The sequence below is a fragment of the Eleutherodactylus coqui genome, chromosome 12 (genome assembly GCF_035609145.1).
Source record: "Eleutherodactylus coqui strain aEleCoq1 chromosome 12, aEleCoq1.hap1, whole genome shotgun sequence".
In the NCBI taxonomy this organism is placed as follows: Eukaryota; Metazoa; Chordata; class Amphibia; order Anura; family Eleutherodactylidae; genus Eleutherodactylus; species Eleutherodactylus coqui.
In genome coordinates, this window is record NC_089848.1 from 7,670,439 (window position 1) to 7,683,998 (window position 13,560).

General features: G+C 41.6%; 1 protein-coding gene across 2 annotated transcripts in view; it reads left to right on the forward strand.

The window, feature by feature from the left end:
- SUGCT (succinyl-CoA:glutarate-CoA transferase) overlaps positions 1-13,242 on the forward strand; it is a 992,617-nt gene extending 979,375 nt beyond the window's left edge. Inside the window, exon 14 of one of the 2 annotated variants that reach the window (XM_066584998.1) lies at positions 12,964-13,242. In XM_066584998.1, coding sequence (XP_066441095.1) covers positions 12,964-13,127 — 164 coding nt within the window. In that variant the 3' untranslated portion in view covers positions 13,128-13,242. The remainder of the gene's footprint in view (positions 1-12,963) is intronic. The other variant, XM_066585000.1, reaches the window with a different exon arrangement.
- The last annotated feature ends 318 nt before the right edge of the window (positions 13,243-13,560 follow it).

Here is a 13,560-nt window from a genome sequence, read left to right on the forward strand (position 1 = left end):
TCTGGTCAGTTTTCATTAGGCTTTAGACCCAATTATTCTTTAATTATTTTATATTAATTCTAGTGAGTCTTCTAGTCTGTAGATATTGAATGTTCAAGAACGTCAGTTTCTATTAAACATTTAAAGCAAAATAAAATATTCTTCAAGGTAATGCAATTTATTCTTCTCCTAGCTGCTTAATTGAGAGCAGTTTAAAGAGAAAGGTCACCTAAAAAGTAAAAATTTAACAACATCTACCTTCCAATTAAATGCTTGAAATGCAAGTTGTTTTTGTAATATAAAAGAGAGGCCTTTCACTATAACAGGGCTTATTCTTGATTGCATCAACAGTATTCATGACTTCAGGGAATGAACTCTATCATGGGGGTTCTTGCTAACAACGTTGTTTTATATCATGGTATGACTGTAAAACATATTTTGCAGAAACCACAGCAGCTTTCGTTCTGTTATAGCTTTGCTGTCTCGGCTGCTTTACAAAGGTGCGCTCTGTTTATCATGCAGCATTACTTATTCCGCAGGAACAACACCTTCACTATTTTGTTGAATAGAAGCAAATATGTGTAAAACATAATTTATAACATGGTGCTTAATTTATCCATAGATGGAGGGCAGTTATTCTTTACCTGCGTCTAAATTACTACAGATCATTCACTATTTGTAAAGCAGGATGCTTTATGGCACGCTGCACAACGTACTTCAGTGTTAATAACTTTAATCAACTATTAAAGCAGCGGTTGATTTTTTTTGTCTTTCACTATCCTGGTCTTATAGATGGACTATGTTCTGCAGATCTTCCTCCTTCTCTTATATCATTGACTCTTTAATGTTGCAAAAGTTTCAGAAATATGTGATTTGTGTCAGACTTACCACATCATTATTTCCAAGGGATTTTTCAGCAATGATCATTTGGTTTGGTAAAGTGTATTTGAAATGACACTAGCATAATGTATATTTTAAGTTGTCTCATATTACCTCAGAACCATCAATCCAAGTGCACAAAGTCCCATGGAAGTTACTGGATAAACAAACAGTTTTCTTAGGGTTTTGTAAAAGATAAAACGACGAAGATTTAGATATATTCAAAACCCTTTTTAAAAAAAATCAAAATGTTATTTTTTGCTTTTATTTTAGATTTGATATCTGTTTAAATATCTGTAAGGGTGGTTTCACATCTACGTTGGAACCTCTGGCTGAAGGTTCTGTCACATACGTGGCTGAAAATACTTCAAGATAAGGTGATGCATGCAGTACTTTTTCTTCTGCCCTTAAGCCGTCCAGCTGGGTGGAAAATGGGTGAACCCTTTTATAGTCATTGGGGTTCACCTGGCGCTGTTCGATTCTGTTCAGAGTAGAAACCGTTGAGCTGGGTTCCCACAGGACAGAAATCCCACGGAAATCTTGCGGATTGGCTGCGCTGAAAAGCCCCGAGATTTCCGCAGGAGACCCGCAGCTTCAAAATGGAGTGGTTTGGCTGTCGGCATTCCGTTGCTGCTTTCTCTCCCCATAGAGAAGAGTGAGGCCACAACGGGGAAAAAAAAGAATTAACATGTTGCAGCTGTCAAATCCGCGCCGCATCGCTGGTTCCACGATTTTGCAAAATCTCGTCCACATGGCTGGCTAATCCTGGGAGTAGGAGCCGCGTGCGGATTTGCCACACAGAAATTCTACATTGCAAATCCGTCCCGTGTGAACCCAGCCTTAGGCCATGGAGATTCCTCTTTTCTGCTCCCCCAGGGGAGCAGAAAAGTATAGTCCCCAGTGCAGATGTGAAACTATCCTTACGCTCTATTCACAGTTGTTTTAGATCCTTCCATCATATTTCCTTTCCTATATGGTACTTCCTTGACCTGCCTCTAAACCTGATACATCTTGAGAAGTACCTAAAAATCTGACACAAGGTGCAACTCTCTAAAAATGAGGTAGCAATTAAAGAGCAAATAGTATCTTTTAATGGGATAAAAGCTAAGAACCAGCAAGAAAAAACATGTTTCATGGTCAAGGCCACCTCTACAGTGTAGCTGGGATAGAATACTGGTGAACAATACATTGGAAATATAGTGGGATACTGAACAGAAAGCAAAAATAGGGAAACACATAAAATGGAAACTAAGAGTCTAAAATATGAGAGGACTAAAAATGACTGACAGGGGTAACATACAACAGAGATTTTTTGCTGGTCCTAAGCTTTTATCCAATAGAAAGAAACTATTTGTTCTCGAATCGTTATCTCATTTTTTATTAGCTGCTTCTTGTGCCAGATTTTTAGCTGCTTGTCATTCTCCACATAACTTGTTACATACAGGTATCAACTGGCTGGCAGCACCTCCTTACACCACACTACCCACAAATATACCATGGACATCTGGTCCTAGCTGACCAAGAAGCACCACCACTGGGTTGCTCCACCTCTCTCTCTTATCTCCTGCATTTACACCCTGAGATATATGGCATGAAATATTAAACAAATATGTAAAAAGAGTATATGTCCAACAGATGCCATCTGTCACTGATAGACTTCCACGTTAAAGAAATGTATACATATATGCCCCTGATTGGACCCAACTTCTTTAGATTGCTGCTCTACAGTATGTCCAAATGCAGAGCCAAAGTTATAATGAACTATCTACTAGAAAATAAGAACTAGTGATGGAGCAGATGCTGTGACCTCCATAGGGCCCTGATGTCAACTTCACAAGGTCTGTTGGGATTATCTACAGAGACTGAAGCAATCAAGATAACGACTGGAAAAAAACTGTGACAAAATTAATAATTTTCTAATAAAGTTGGACTACTGAATTTTAAAAAACGTTTATAAAGATTTCAGATCAAAGTCTGGCCACAGAAAATATTGGTCTAATCACCTGCTTTTTACTGATCTTTGCATTTATTTTATTTTTAATATTTATCAAATCATCTTTATTATATACTGTAGATTAAAGGGGTTTTCCTTGCAAAAACAATTAAAGGCCCATCCTCAGGATAGGTCAGCAACAGTTAATGGCCGGTCCTGTTGCATGGGTTCCCCAACGATAACCTGGTTGCCTGGCCCGCTGCGTCATAGTAGATGGGAATCAATGGAAGCAAAAGCAGCTATTACACTTCCAGCACATTTGCTTACAGCATCGTGGACAAACGTGGAAGTGTAATAGCCACTTCAGCTCCCATTAATTTCAATGAGAGTGAAGCCACCAAGGCCACATCCTCTCCCAATTCCTGTGTCATGCACTGCTCCTCTCCACTCATGGTCTAATGACAAAGTGGGAGACATTTATGTGTCTCTTTTTTAAGTCAATTTTACTAAAAGCCATTTTGCTATTATTTGCAACAAATTTAGCAAATATTGCATGCTGAGGATAAATTAGTTGGATCTTTAAATATGTCTAATATGTGGAGTCAGTTTTTACACTACCCAGGTACAAAAGGACCATTGTGACAAATTTTGTGACTTTTTAAAAAGTTGCATTTCTTAAATCTGTGTAAGAACACCACATTACATAATTTTCACTTTCTTTTTCGAGACACTGAAAGAGTGGAGTGAGAAGGGTACCACAACAAAAAGTCAAAAAGTTTTTCAACAAACCCTTTTCGCACAAAAATTTGTGACTTTTTGATGACAGAAAACTACCTCGCTGCCGTGATAAAAATTCCCCCAATGTTTCATTTTTGTCTGAAGAGTTCCTTCAAGCTTTGTCCCAGATACTGTAATAAGAGCATGTTGCCCAAGGGTGTACAATGAAAATCACTGTATTAGCATTCTCAGTATGCGTTATCTGGTGTTTATTCTCTCTCATTCATAACTTAATTCTTAAAATTCAAAGTATTGAATTTACATAGTCACCATTGTAGTTATTTATTGGAAACCCCCTTTAACCCCTTAGTGACGAAGCCTGTTTGCGCCTTAGTGACAGAGCCAAATTTTGGAAATCTGACATGCGTCGTTCAACATAGCATAACTCCGTAAAGGCTTTACATATCCAAGTGATTCTGACATTGTTTTTTCGCCACATGTTGTACTTCATATAGTTGGAAAAAATAGACGGATACTATTTATGAATATTTATTAAAAGTGCCAATATTGGGAAAATTTTGAAAAAATTGTCATTTTTTCACATTTTCAACTGTAATTACGCAAATATGTGCAAACATACTGTACAAATTTTTGCTAAGGTATATATTTACATCTGTTTACTTTATTCTGAATGCACATTTGAAAAACTTTTGTGTTTTTTTTAACCATTTAGGAGACATACAAATTTAACATTACTTTTCAGCATTTTGAGAAACACTTTGTTTTCCTGCACCACCACAAGATTGCAAAGGCTCATAGGTGTCAGAATGATAGCTACCCCCACAAATGACCCCATTTTAAAAACTACACCCCTTAATGTATCTACTGAGGGGTGTCATGAGTATTTTGACCCCATAGTTTTTATTCAGGAGTTAATGCAATTTAGAAGAGAAAAAATAAAAAGTCACAGTTTTGCAAATATGTCATTTTAAAGACATATTTTTTTTCTATATTGCACATGAGAATAAGGAGTGACACCCCAAAATGGATACCCCTGTTTGTCCTGTTTTCAGAAACATTCCCATTGTGGCCCTAATCTTATGTCTCGATGCACAACGGGGCCCAAAATGAAAGGAGTAGTCGGTGGCTTTCAGAGCAGAAAATTTCCTTGAAGGCTTTTCGGCCCCATATCACACTTGTAGAGCTCTTGAGTGGCCAAAACCATTGAGGACCCCCACAAATGACCCCATTTTGAAAACTAGACCCCTTAACGAATTTATCTAGGGGTGTACTGACTATTTTGACCCCACAGTTTTTGAATGAATTCAAGCAAAGCAGAAAGAAAAAATTGGGATTTTCTTTTTTTGGCAATTCTGTCATTTTAAAAACAGATTTTTTTCTTCAGCACACATATAAATGAAGACTTGCACCCCAAAATAGATACCCCCGTTTGTCCCGTGTTCAGAGACATACCCATTGTGGCCCTAATTTTATGTCTCGATGCACAACGGGGCCCTAAATGAAAGGAGTAGTCGGTGGCTTTCAGAACAGAAATTTAGCTTGAAGGCTCTTTAGGCCCCATATCACACTTGTAGAGCTCTTGAGCGACCAAAACCATTGAGGACCCGCACAAATGACCCCATTTTGAAAACTAGACCCCTTAACGGATTTATCTAGGGGTGTACTGACCATTTTGACCCCACAATTTTTGAATGAATTCAAGCAAAGCAGAAAGAAAAAATTGGGATTTTCATTTTTTTGGCAATTCTTTCATTTTAAAAGCAGATTTTTTTCTTCAGCACACATATAAAAGAAGACTTGAACCCTAAAATAGATACCCCCGCTTGTCCCGTGTTCAGAAACATACCCATTGTGGCACTAATTTTATGTCTTGAAGCACAACGGGGCCCTAAATGAAAGGAGTAGTCGGTGGCTTTCAGAACAGAAATTTAGCTTGAAGGCTCTTTAGGCTCCATATCACACTTGTAGAGCTCTTAAGCGACCAAAACTATTTAGGACCCCGACAAATGACCCCATTTTGAAATTAGACCCCTTAACGAATTCATCTAGGGGTGTACTGCGTATTTTGACTCCGCAATTTTTAAATGAATTTGAGTAAAGCAGAAGGAACAAAATCCCAATTTTGATTTTTTAGCTGATTGTGTCTTTTTAATAGAAAGGTTTTTTGTGCAGCGAACTTATGAATGAAGACTTGCACCCCAAAATGGATACCCCTGTTTGTCCCGCGTTCAGAAACATACTTATTGTAGCCCCAATCTGCTAACTGGGGACATGGTGAAGCCTGTAATGGAGAGAACACCCATTGGATTTTAGGGCACAACTGAATAAATTCCAGGCCTCATTGCTCACTTGTAGAATCATTAAACTGCCAAAACCATTGAGGACCCCCACAAATGACCCCATTTTGAAAACTAGACCCCTTAACGAATTCATCTAGGGGTGTACTGTGTATTTTGACTCCACAATTTTTGAATGAATTGGAATAAAGCGAAAGGAACAAAATCCCAATTTTGATTTTTTTAGCTGATTGTGTCATTTTTTTTTCATAAATTTGAAATTTTCATGACAGTTTTCTTTGTTTTAAGCAGAGAAAACTGGGGAGATGTACCCCAAGGTTTATAGCGGTAATTGTTCTGTGTTCAGCAATACCCCCATTATAGGTCCAATTTGCATACAGGACACATTGCTAGGCCTATAATGGAGGGACCACCTATTGGATTTCAGGGCGCAACTAAATAAAAATGACTCCCTAAAAAGAACACTCCCCCCCCCCTCCTTTTGGTGTTTCAGGACAATAAATTATAGGGCGGCATAAGTGATAAAGAAATTAAAAAAGTAAAATTAATAATGTAAAACGGTGTGATAAATTTCGAAACAGGGGTAATTACAAAGGCCAGGGTGGGATGGGCACATGGGGCAATAAAAACGTGTATCCCTCCTCCTCCCTTGCTTTGTGCAGACGCGACACCTTTTTTGAGAGTATTTTTTGCCTGGAGTCTCCGGGATGGGGTGCATAAAGTGGCGCTCTGTGAGCCTTCGCACCTCCTCAGATTCCAATGCATTTCGAGGTGCGGTGGTCTCAAATAATAGATGCTCGATGAGCTCCTCCTGGAACTGGAGGAAGCTCAGCGTGCCCCCAGATAACTTATAGACGACGTGCGCGTTATAGGTAGCGATCTGTATTAGGTAGATCGCTACCTTCTTATACCACGCACGCGTCTTTCTTTTAACCAAGTACGGTTGTAGAGCCTGGTCGGATAAATCGACCCCCCCCATAAATTTATTATAATCAGTCACACAGACCGGTTTTATTTTCTGCGTTGCAGCCCCCCTCTCCCTTACTGCAACGCAGGCGTCTGTGTGAATGGTGGACAGCATATAAACATCCTTTTTGTCGCACCACTTTATCGCAAGTAAGGGGTCCTTTGCCAGCGCGTAAGACGCTCCTTTGTCCACGCGTCTTGAAACTAGGGGTTGTGGGAACCCTACTCTATTTCTGCGCACCGTTCCGCAGGCACCTGTGTCTGCGTCATGTAATGCCTTGAACAGGGGGATGCTGGTGTAATAATTGTCCGTGTAAATGTGGTACCCTTTATTTAAAAAAGGACCCACAAGCTCCCACACAATTTTCCCACTCACGCCGATATTTTCAGGACAATTGGGGGGATTTAGGTGGCGGTCTCTGCCCTCATAAATAAAAAAATCGGACGTATATCCGCTCGCGCTTTCACATATTTTATATAGTTTTACACCATATCTTGCGCGTTTTGATGGTATGAACTGGCGAAAAGATAGACGGCCCTTGAAGCTCATTAGCGACTCGTCTACCGACAAATTTTTTTCTGGGGTGTAAACGTTTTTAAAATAATCTTTTAATAGAATTATAAGGGGCCTCAACTTAGACAAGCGGTCATACACGGGGTCGTTTCTGGGGGGAATTTGTGCGTTATCGGCGAGGTGGAAAAATCGCATGGTGTTTTCGAACTGCTGGCGGGGCATTACTGACGCAAACACAGGTGTTGCGTGAACGGCGCTAGCAGACCAGTAGGACCGTAAAGATGGTTTTTTTACGAGTCCCATAAGAAGGACAATTCCCAGGAATTTTTTAACTCCTGGGATGTCAATGGGGGTCCACGTCCTGGAGTATAACGATGCGGGGTGCGCGGTTATGTATTGTAAGGCATAAGTGTTTGTCTGCCGGACAATCAGATCCAGGACGGCATCACTTATGAATAAATTAAAAAAATTAAATGGAGTGAAATTAGCGACGTCCGCATTTATGCCAGGCGTGGCGGTAAATGCGGGGATGCGGGGCAAAAATTCATCTGCGTTACTCCACGCAGTTGCAGGCGCCACAATGCTTGGCCCTGCTGCCCCAACAACTACCTCAGCCTCTACAGCGCTAGAGGCTGAGTCGTCGCTTAAAAAAAACTCTGATACGCTGGTAGCCTCGCTCCCGGAGCTTGATGCAAAGAGCATCGCATACGCCTGCTCTGCGGTATAGCGTCGACGATCCATTTTATAAATTTTTTAAAAATGGACGTAAAAAAAAATGAAAAAAAATAATGTAACCCACAAAAAAAGACGGACGTGGGTATAGTGGGGTAATTAGGGTATGAGGGGCGGCGAAGACAGGGTGAGGAGGTAGACAAAATAAAAAAAAAAAATTTTACCCCCCCCAAAATTAAAAAAAAAAACAGACGCGGGTGTAGAGGGGTAATAAGGGTACGAGGGGCGGTAAATATGGGACAGCGGCGGGTTTTTTTTCTGTGTTTTTTCACTGAATATCGCACACAATTTTTCTCAGCTATCTCTCTCCTGTCACAAATCACTCTGAGTGACAGGGGAGAGATACGCAGGACTCATCGTGTGCGATATTTACTAAACAAATGACATGGATGGCTGTGATAGGTATATCACAGCCATCCATGTCAGCAGGGACCAATCACTTTGGTCCCTGCAAGTCACTATGCCCAAGGCAACTTTTGCCTTAGGCTCTACTGCGCATGCGCCGCCATTTTGGCAGTTTTGCCGTTATTTTCGGCAATTTTGGGGGCTTTGGGGACTTTTGGGGACTATTTTCATCTCCCCTCACGGATCCGATCCGTGAGGGGAGATGAAACTTATACACTTTTTAACTTTTTACAACTTTTCCATGATCGCCGCTATCCACGGGATAGCAGCGATCACGTAAGCGGGGACCGCTTACCGCGGTCCCCACTGACATCTACCGGCGCCCGACTATCTGTTGCTAGCCGGGCGCCAGGAGATTTCAAATCTCCCGGGCGATCCGGGCTTCTGCGCATGCGCAGAGTCCCGCTGCAATGGCAGATCGCCACGGAACATCTCGGAGGACGGGGGTAAGTATTTTCACCTCCCCTCATGGATCCGATCCATGAGGGGAGGTGAAACTTTTGTTTTTTACAACTTTTTGTAACTTTTTCGCGATCGCCGTTTACCTCCGGTAAACGGCGATCACGGGTCCGGGGACCGGTCACCGCGGTCCCCGGCGGCATCGCCTGTCTCTCGGCTACCTGCAGGTAGCCGGGAGACGGGAAATTTTAAATTTCCCGGGCGACTGCCGCTTCTGCGCATGCGCCGCCAGTTTTCTGATGGCGCGCATGCGCAGAATACACCGGAGGGCCGCCGACATCGCCGGGGACAGCAGGGGACTGCCGGGGACCTCGGTGAGCAGTTTCAGCGCCCCCCATGGTTGCGATCCATGAGGGGAGCTGAAACTTCATCTTTTTTTCACTTTTTGTTTACTTTTTTGCGATCAGCGCTATCCATTGGATAGCGCCGATCGCAATGCCGGGGGGGACTGCCCGCATCCTGGGATGACAGCTCCATGCTGTCGGCTACCTGCGGGCACCGACAGCATGGAGCTGTCACGTCCTCAGGACAGTGGGCATCAATCCAAAGAGGATGCATAAAACTACGTCCTCTAGGATTAAGGCCCACTTAGGCAGGACGTAGTTTCCCGATGGGGCCGTCGTTAAGGGGTTAATGGACCATAACTAGGGACTGGGGGGGAGAGCAAAATGAGAAATAGTGGGGTAGCCAGTGTAGATAGCGACCTGGGTCAAAGAAATGGGAATGGGGGTCGAGCAGGGGGGGGGGGGGTTAGTACAGTTAGAAATGTGAGGTCAGCCATTAGTACGAATAGCAACAAAACTAATTTAAAAAACAAAAATAACGATATCAATTGAATGACCACAAATGCACGAAGTCTGATTGGTAAAGTGGGTGAGCTTGAAGCAAGAATGACTGATGAGAGTTATGATATAGTTGGAATAACGGAAACATAGCTTGATGATAAGTGTGATTGGGCGGTGAATTTACAGGGGTACAATCTCTTCCGAAGAGACCGAAGGAACCAGAAAGGGGGAGGGGTATGTCTGTACGTCAAATCGAACTTAAATCCGAGACTATGGGAGGATATAGGGGTAGGAGACGAACAGGTGGAATCTCTGTGGGTAGAAATACAGGGAAGAAAAAATAACAAAATCCTGATAGGGGTCTTCTATGGACCACCAAAAGCAACAGAAGAAACTGAAAATTTACTATTAAGGCAGATAGAAGAGGTGTCAAACCGCAATGAAGTAATTATCATGGGGGACTTTAATTATCCGGATATAATATGGGAAAATGAGACCTGCAAATCTTACAGGGGTAATAAGTTCTTGAGAGTAATTAAAGATAATTATCTGAACCAACTGGTGCAGGAACCAACAAGAGGGAGAGCCATTCTGGACCTAGTACTAACCAACAAACCGAAACGTATAAAGGGGGTGCAGGTTGAGGGGCACTTGGGGAACAGTGACCACAATATAATCAACTTCCAGCTGTCATTCAATAAGAAGCCTTATCAGGGAGCGACAAACAAACTAAACTTTAGTAAAGCAGAATTTGATCAGCTGAGAACTACTATCGGTAACATTAAATGGGACAACATCCTCAAAAATGCCAGTACGGAGGACAAATGCGAAAAGTTCAAAAGGATCCTAATCACTTCATGTGAACAGTTCATTCCCGTTAAAAATAAAAGAATGTCAACTAAAAGGAAACCAATGTAGCTCGACAAGACGGTAAGGGGGGCAATAAATGAAAAAAAGAAAGCATTCAAACTACTAAAGCAACAAGGCAGCGAAGAAGCGCTAAAATCGTACAGGGAAAAAAACTAAATATGCAAAGATACGATCAAAATTGCCAAGGAGGAGGCGGAAAGACTGATCGCCAAAGAGAGCAAACCCAAAACTATTTTTCAACTATATTAACAGCAAAAGGATTTGCAGGGAGAGCACTGGCCCTTTAACAAATAATGCAGGGGAAATCATTGAAGATGATGGAGGGAAGGCAAATCTATTAAATAGTTTCTTTTCAAGCGTATTCACAAACGAAAAGGAAATGCCACACGAGATACAGGGGAATAAAATAAACCCCTCGCAAAATATGTCATACCTAACGCAGGAGGAAGTGCAGAACAGGTTAAAAAAGATTAAAATCCATAAATCGCCAGGCCCAGATGGAATACACCCAAGGATGCTAAGGGAACTAAGTGATGAGTTAGCTAGACCGCTATACCTAATATTTCTAGACACTATCAAGACCGGTGTTGTACCATTGGATTGGCGCATTGCCAACGTGTTTCCAATTTATAAAAAGGGGACCAAAAGTGAGCCTGGCAACTACAGGCCGGTAAGTCTCACTTCAGTAACGGGAAAAATTTTCGAGGGGATTCTGAGAGACGCCATCGATGAGCACCTCAAGGAGAACAAGGGAATAACTCCTCACCAGCATGGATTCATGAAGGGTCGCTCATGTCAGACAAATCTGATCAGTTTCTACAATGAAGTAAGCTCTAAGCTGGACCTGGGAGAGTCTATTGATCTCGTATATCTGGACTTCTCTAAAGCGTTTGACACCGTGCCACATAATAGGCTAATATACAAAATGAGACAGCTTGGATTGGGTGAAAACATGTGTAATTGGGTTAAAAATTGGCTCAATGATAGAAAGCAGAGGGTGGTAATAAATGGTTCATACTCCGATTGGGCCACAGTCACTAGTGGGGTGCCACAAGGTTCTGTATTGGGCCCCATTCTCTTCAATATATTTATCAACGACCTGATAGAGGGGCTGCACAGCAAAATTTCAATATTTGCAGATGACACAAAATTATACAATATAATTAATACAATGGAGGACAATGTGCGACTACAAACGGACCTGGATAAGCTAGGGGCTTGGGCAGGAAAATGGCAAATGAAGTTCAATGTTGATAAATGTAAGGTTATGCACACTTGGCAGCAAGAATGGATGTTACCAATATTCGCTTAATAGGGTACTGCTAGAGAAAAGTGATATGGAAAAAGACCTGGGGGTACTAGTGGACTGTAGACTAAACTGGAGTAACCAATGCCAGTCAGCTGCTGCAAAGGCAAATAAAGTTTGGGGTGCATTAAAAGGTATAGGAGCGAAGGAGGAGAACATTATCCTTCCATTATATAAGGCACTTGTTAGGCCTCACATGGAATACTGCGTACAGTTCTGGTCACCGGTGCTCAGGAAAGATGTCACAGTGCTTGAGGGGGTTCAAAGAAGGGCAACTAAACTAATAAATGGAATGAGGGGACTGGAATACCCAGAGAGGCTATCCAAATTGGGACTATTTACTCAAATATTATTTGACCAAATAACCATGTATAAGTACATGAGGGGACAATACAGGATGTCTCCCAGGATCTGTTTACACCCAGGACTGCAACGGTAACAAGAGGGCATCCGCTACGATTAGAGGAAAGTAGGTTTCATCACCAACATAGAAAGGGATTCTTTACTGTTAGAGCAGTTAGACTGTGGAACTCTCTGCCTGAGGACGTAGTGTTGGCAAAATCCTTAGAGGAGTTTAAAAGGGGACTTGATGTCTTTCTGGAGAGGAAGTATATTATAGGCTATAAATCTAAGATTATTTGTTGATCCGGGTATACAGGCAGGTAGGAACTATTAGGGGTTGATCCAGGGAACAGTCTGATTGCCATTAGGGAGTCGGGAAGGAACTTTTTCCCCAAAAGGGCTAATTGGCTTCTGCTCTTGGGGTTTTTTCCCTTCCTCTGGATCAACAAAACAGGAGGCTAGACAGGCTGGACTAGATGGACATTGTCTTCCTTCAGCCTTACGAACTATGTTACTATGTTATCTATGGGCCGGTTATAGCCTCATTTACATACAGCGGTGAAATCTCAAATACTAATTCAGGGTTTACTAAACTATGTGTAGCCTGTCCTCCATGTTAGCATCTTTGCCATGCAACTGGATAAATAGCCAGAGAGATGCTGACATATTCCCTATAACTGAAATAGAGAACCTTATAGAAAGGATATCCTGATTCATTATTTATAAACTATAACAAAATGTCATTTTTATGTTTATAGGTCCTGCAGTACGATTCAACAGTTTCAACATACCTGCTCCTCTGCCTCCTCCAGTCATTGGACAGCACACAGTGGAGGTTTTGAAAAGTATATTGGGGTATGAAGACAACTATATCGCTGAACTGATTAAAGACAAGACAATTTCTCAAAATGAAGTCCAATAATATCAACACAATGACGACTTTAGTGCCTCAATAGCAATATTACAGCATTATATTCTGAGCTTCGATCATTTTCTTATGTTAAATTAGATTAATCCATATTCTTCATTAAATATATAAAAGCATATTCAACTGTTTTGCCATAATTTCTTTATCTCTAAACCACATAGCATGAATTGCTTATCGTATAAAAAAGCAACAAAAAGGACTTCCATTTGGTAAAGTAGAAAAATTGACTGAATATATACATATATGTTTGTATATACACCCATTTTATGGTATCCTGCAGCATATCAGTCCACATTTGTTGTAACTGAGCCTCTAGGTCGTGCAAACTAGTAGACTGTTGTAGTTGGCATCCCAGACGGTCCCGCACATGTTCTAGTGGCAACCGGGCAGCCACGGGAGTGTGACAATGTGGCGGAGGCATTCCTGT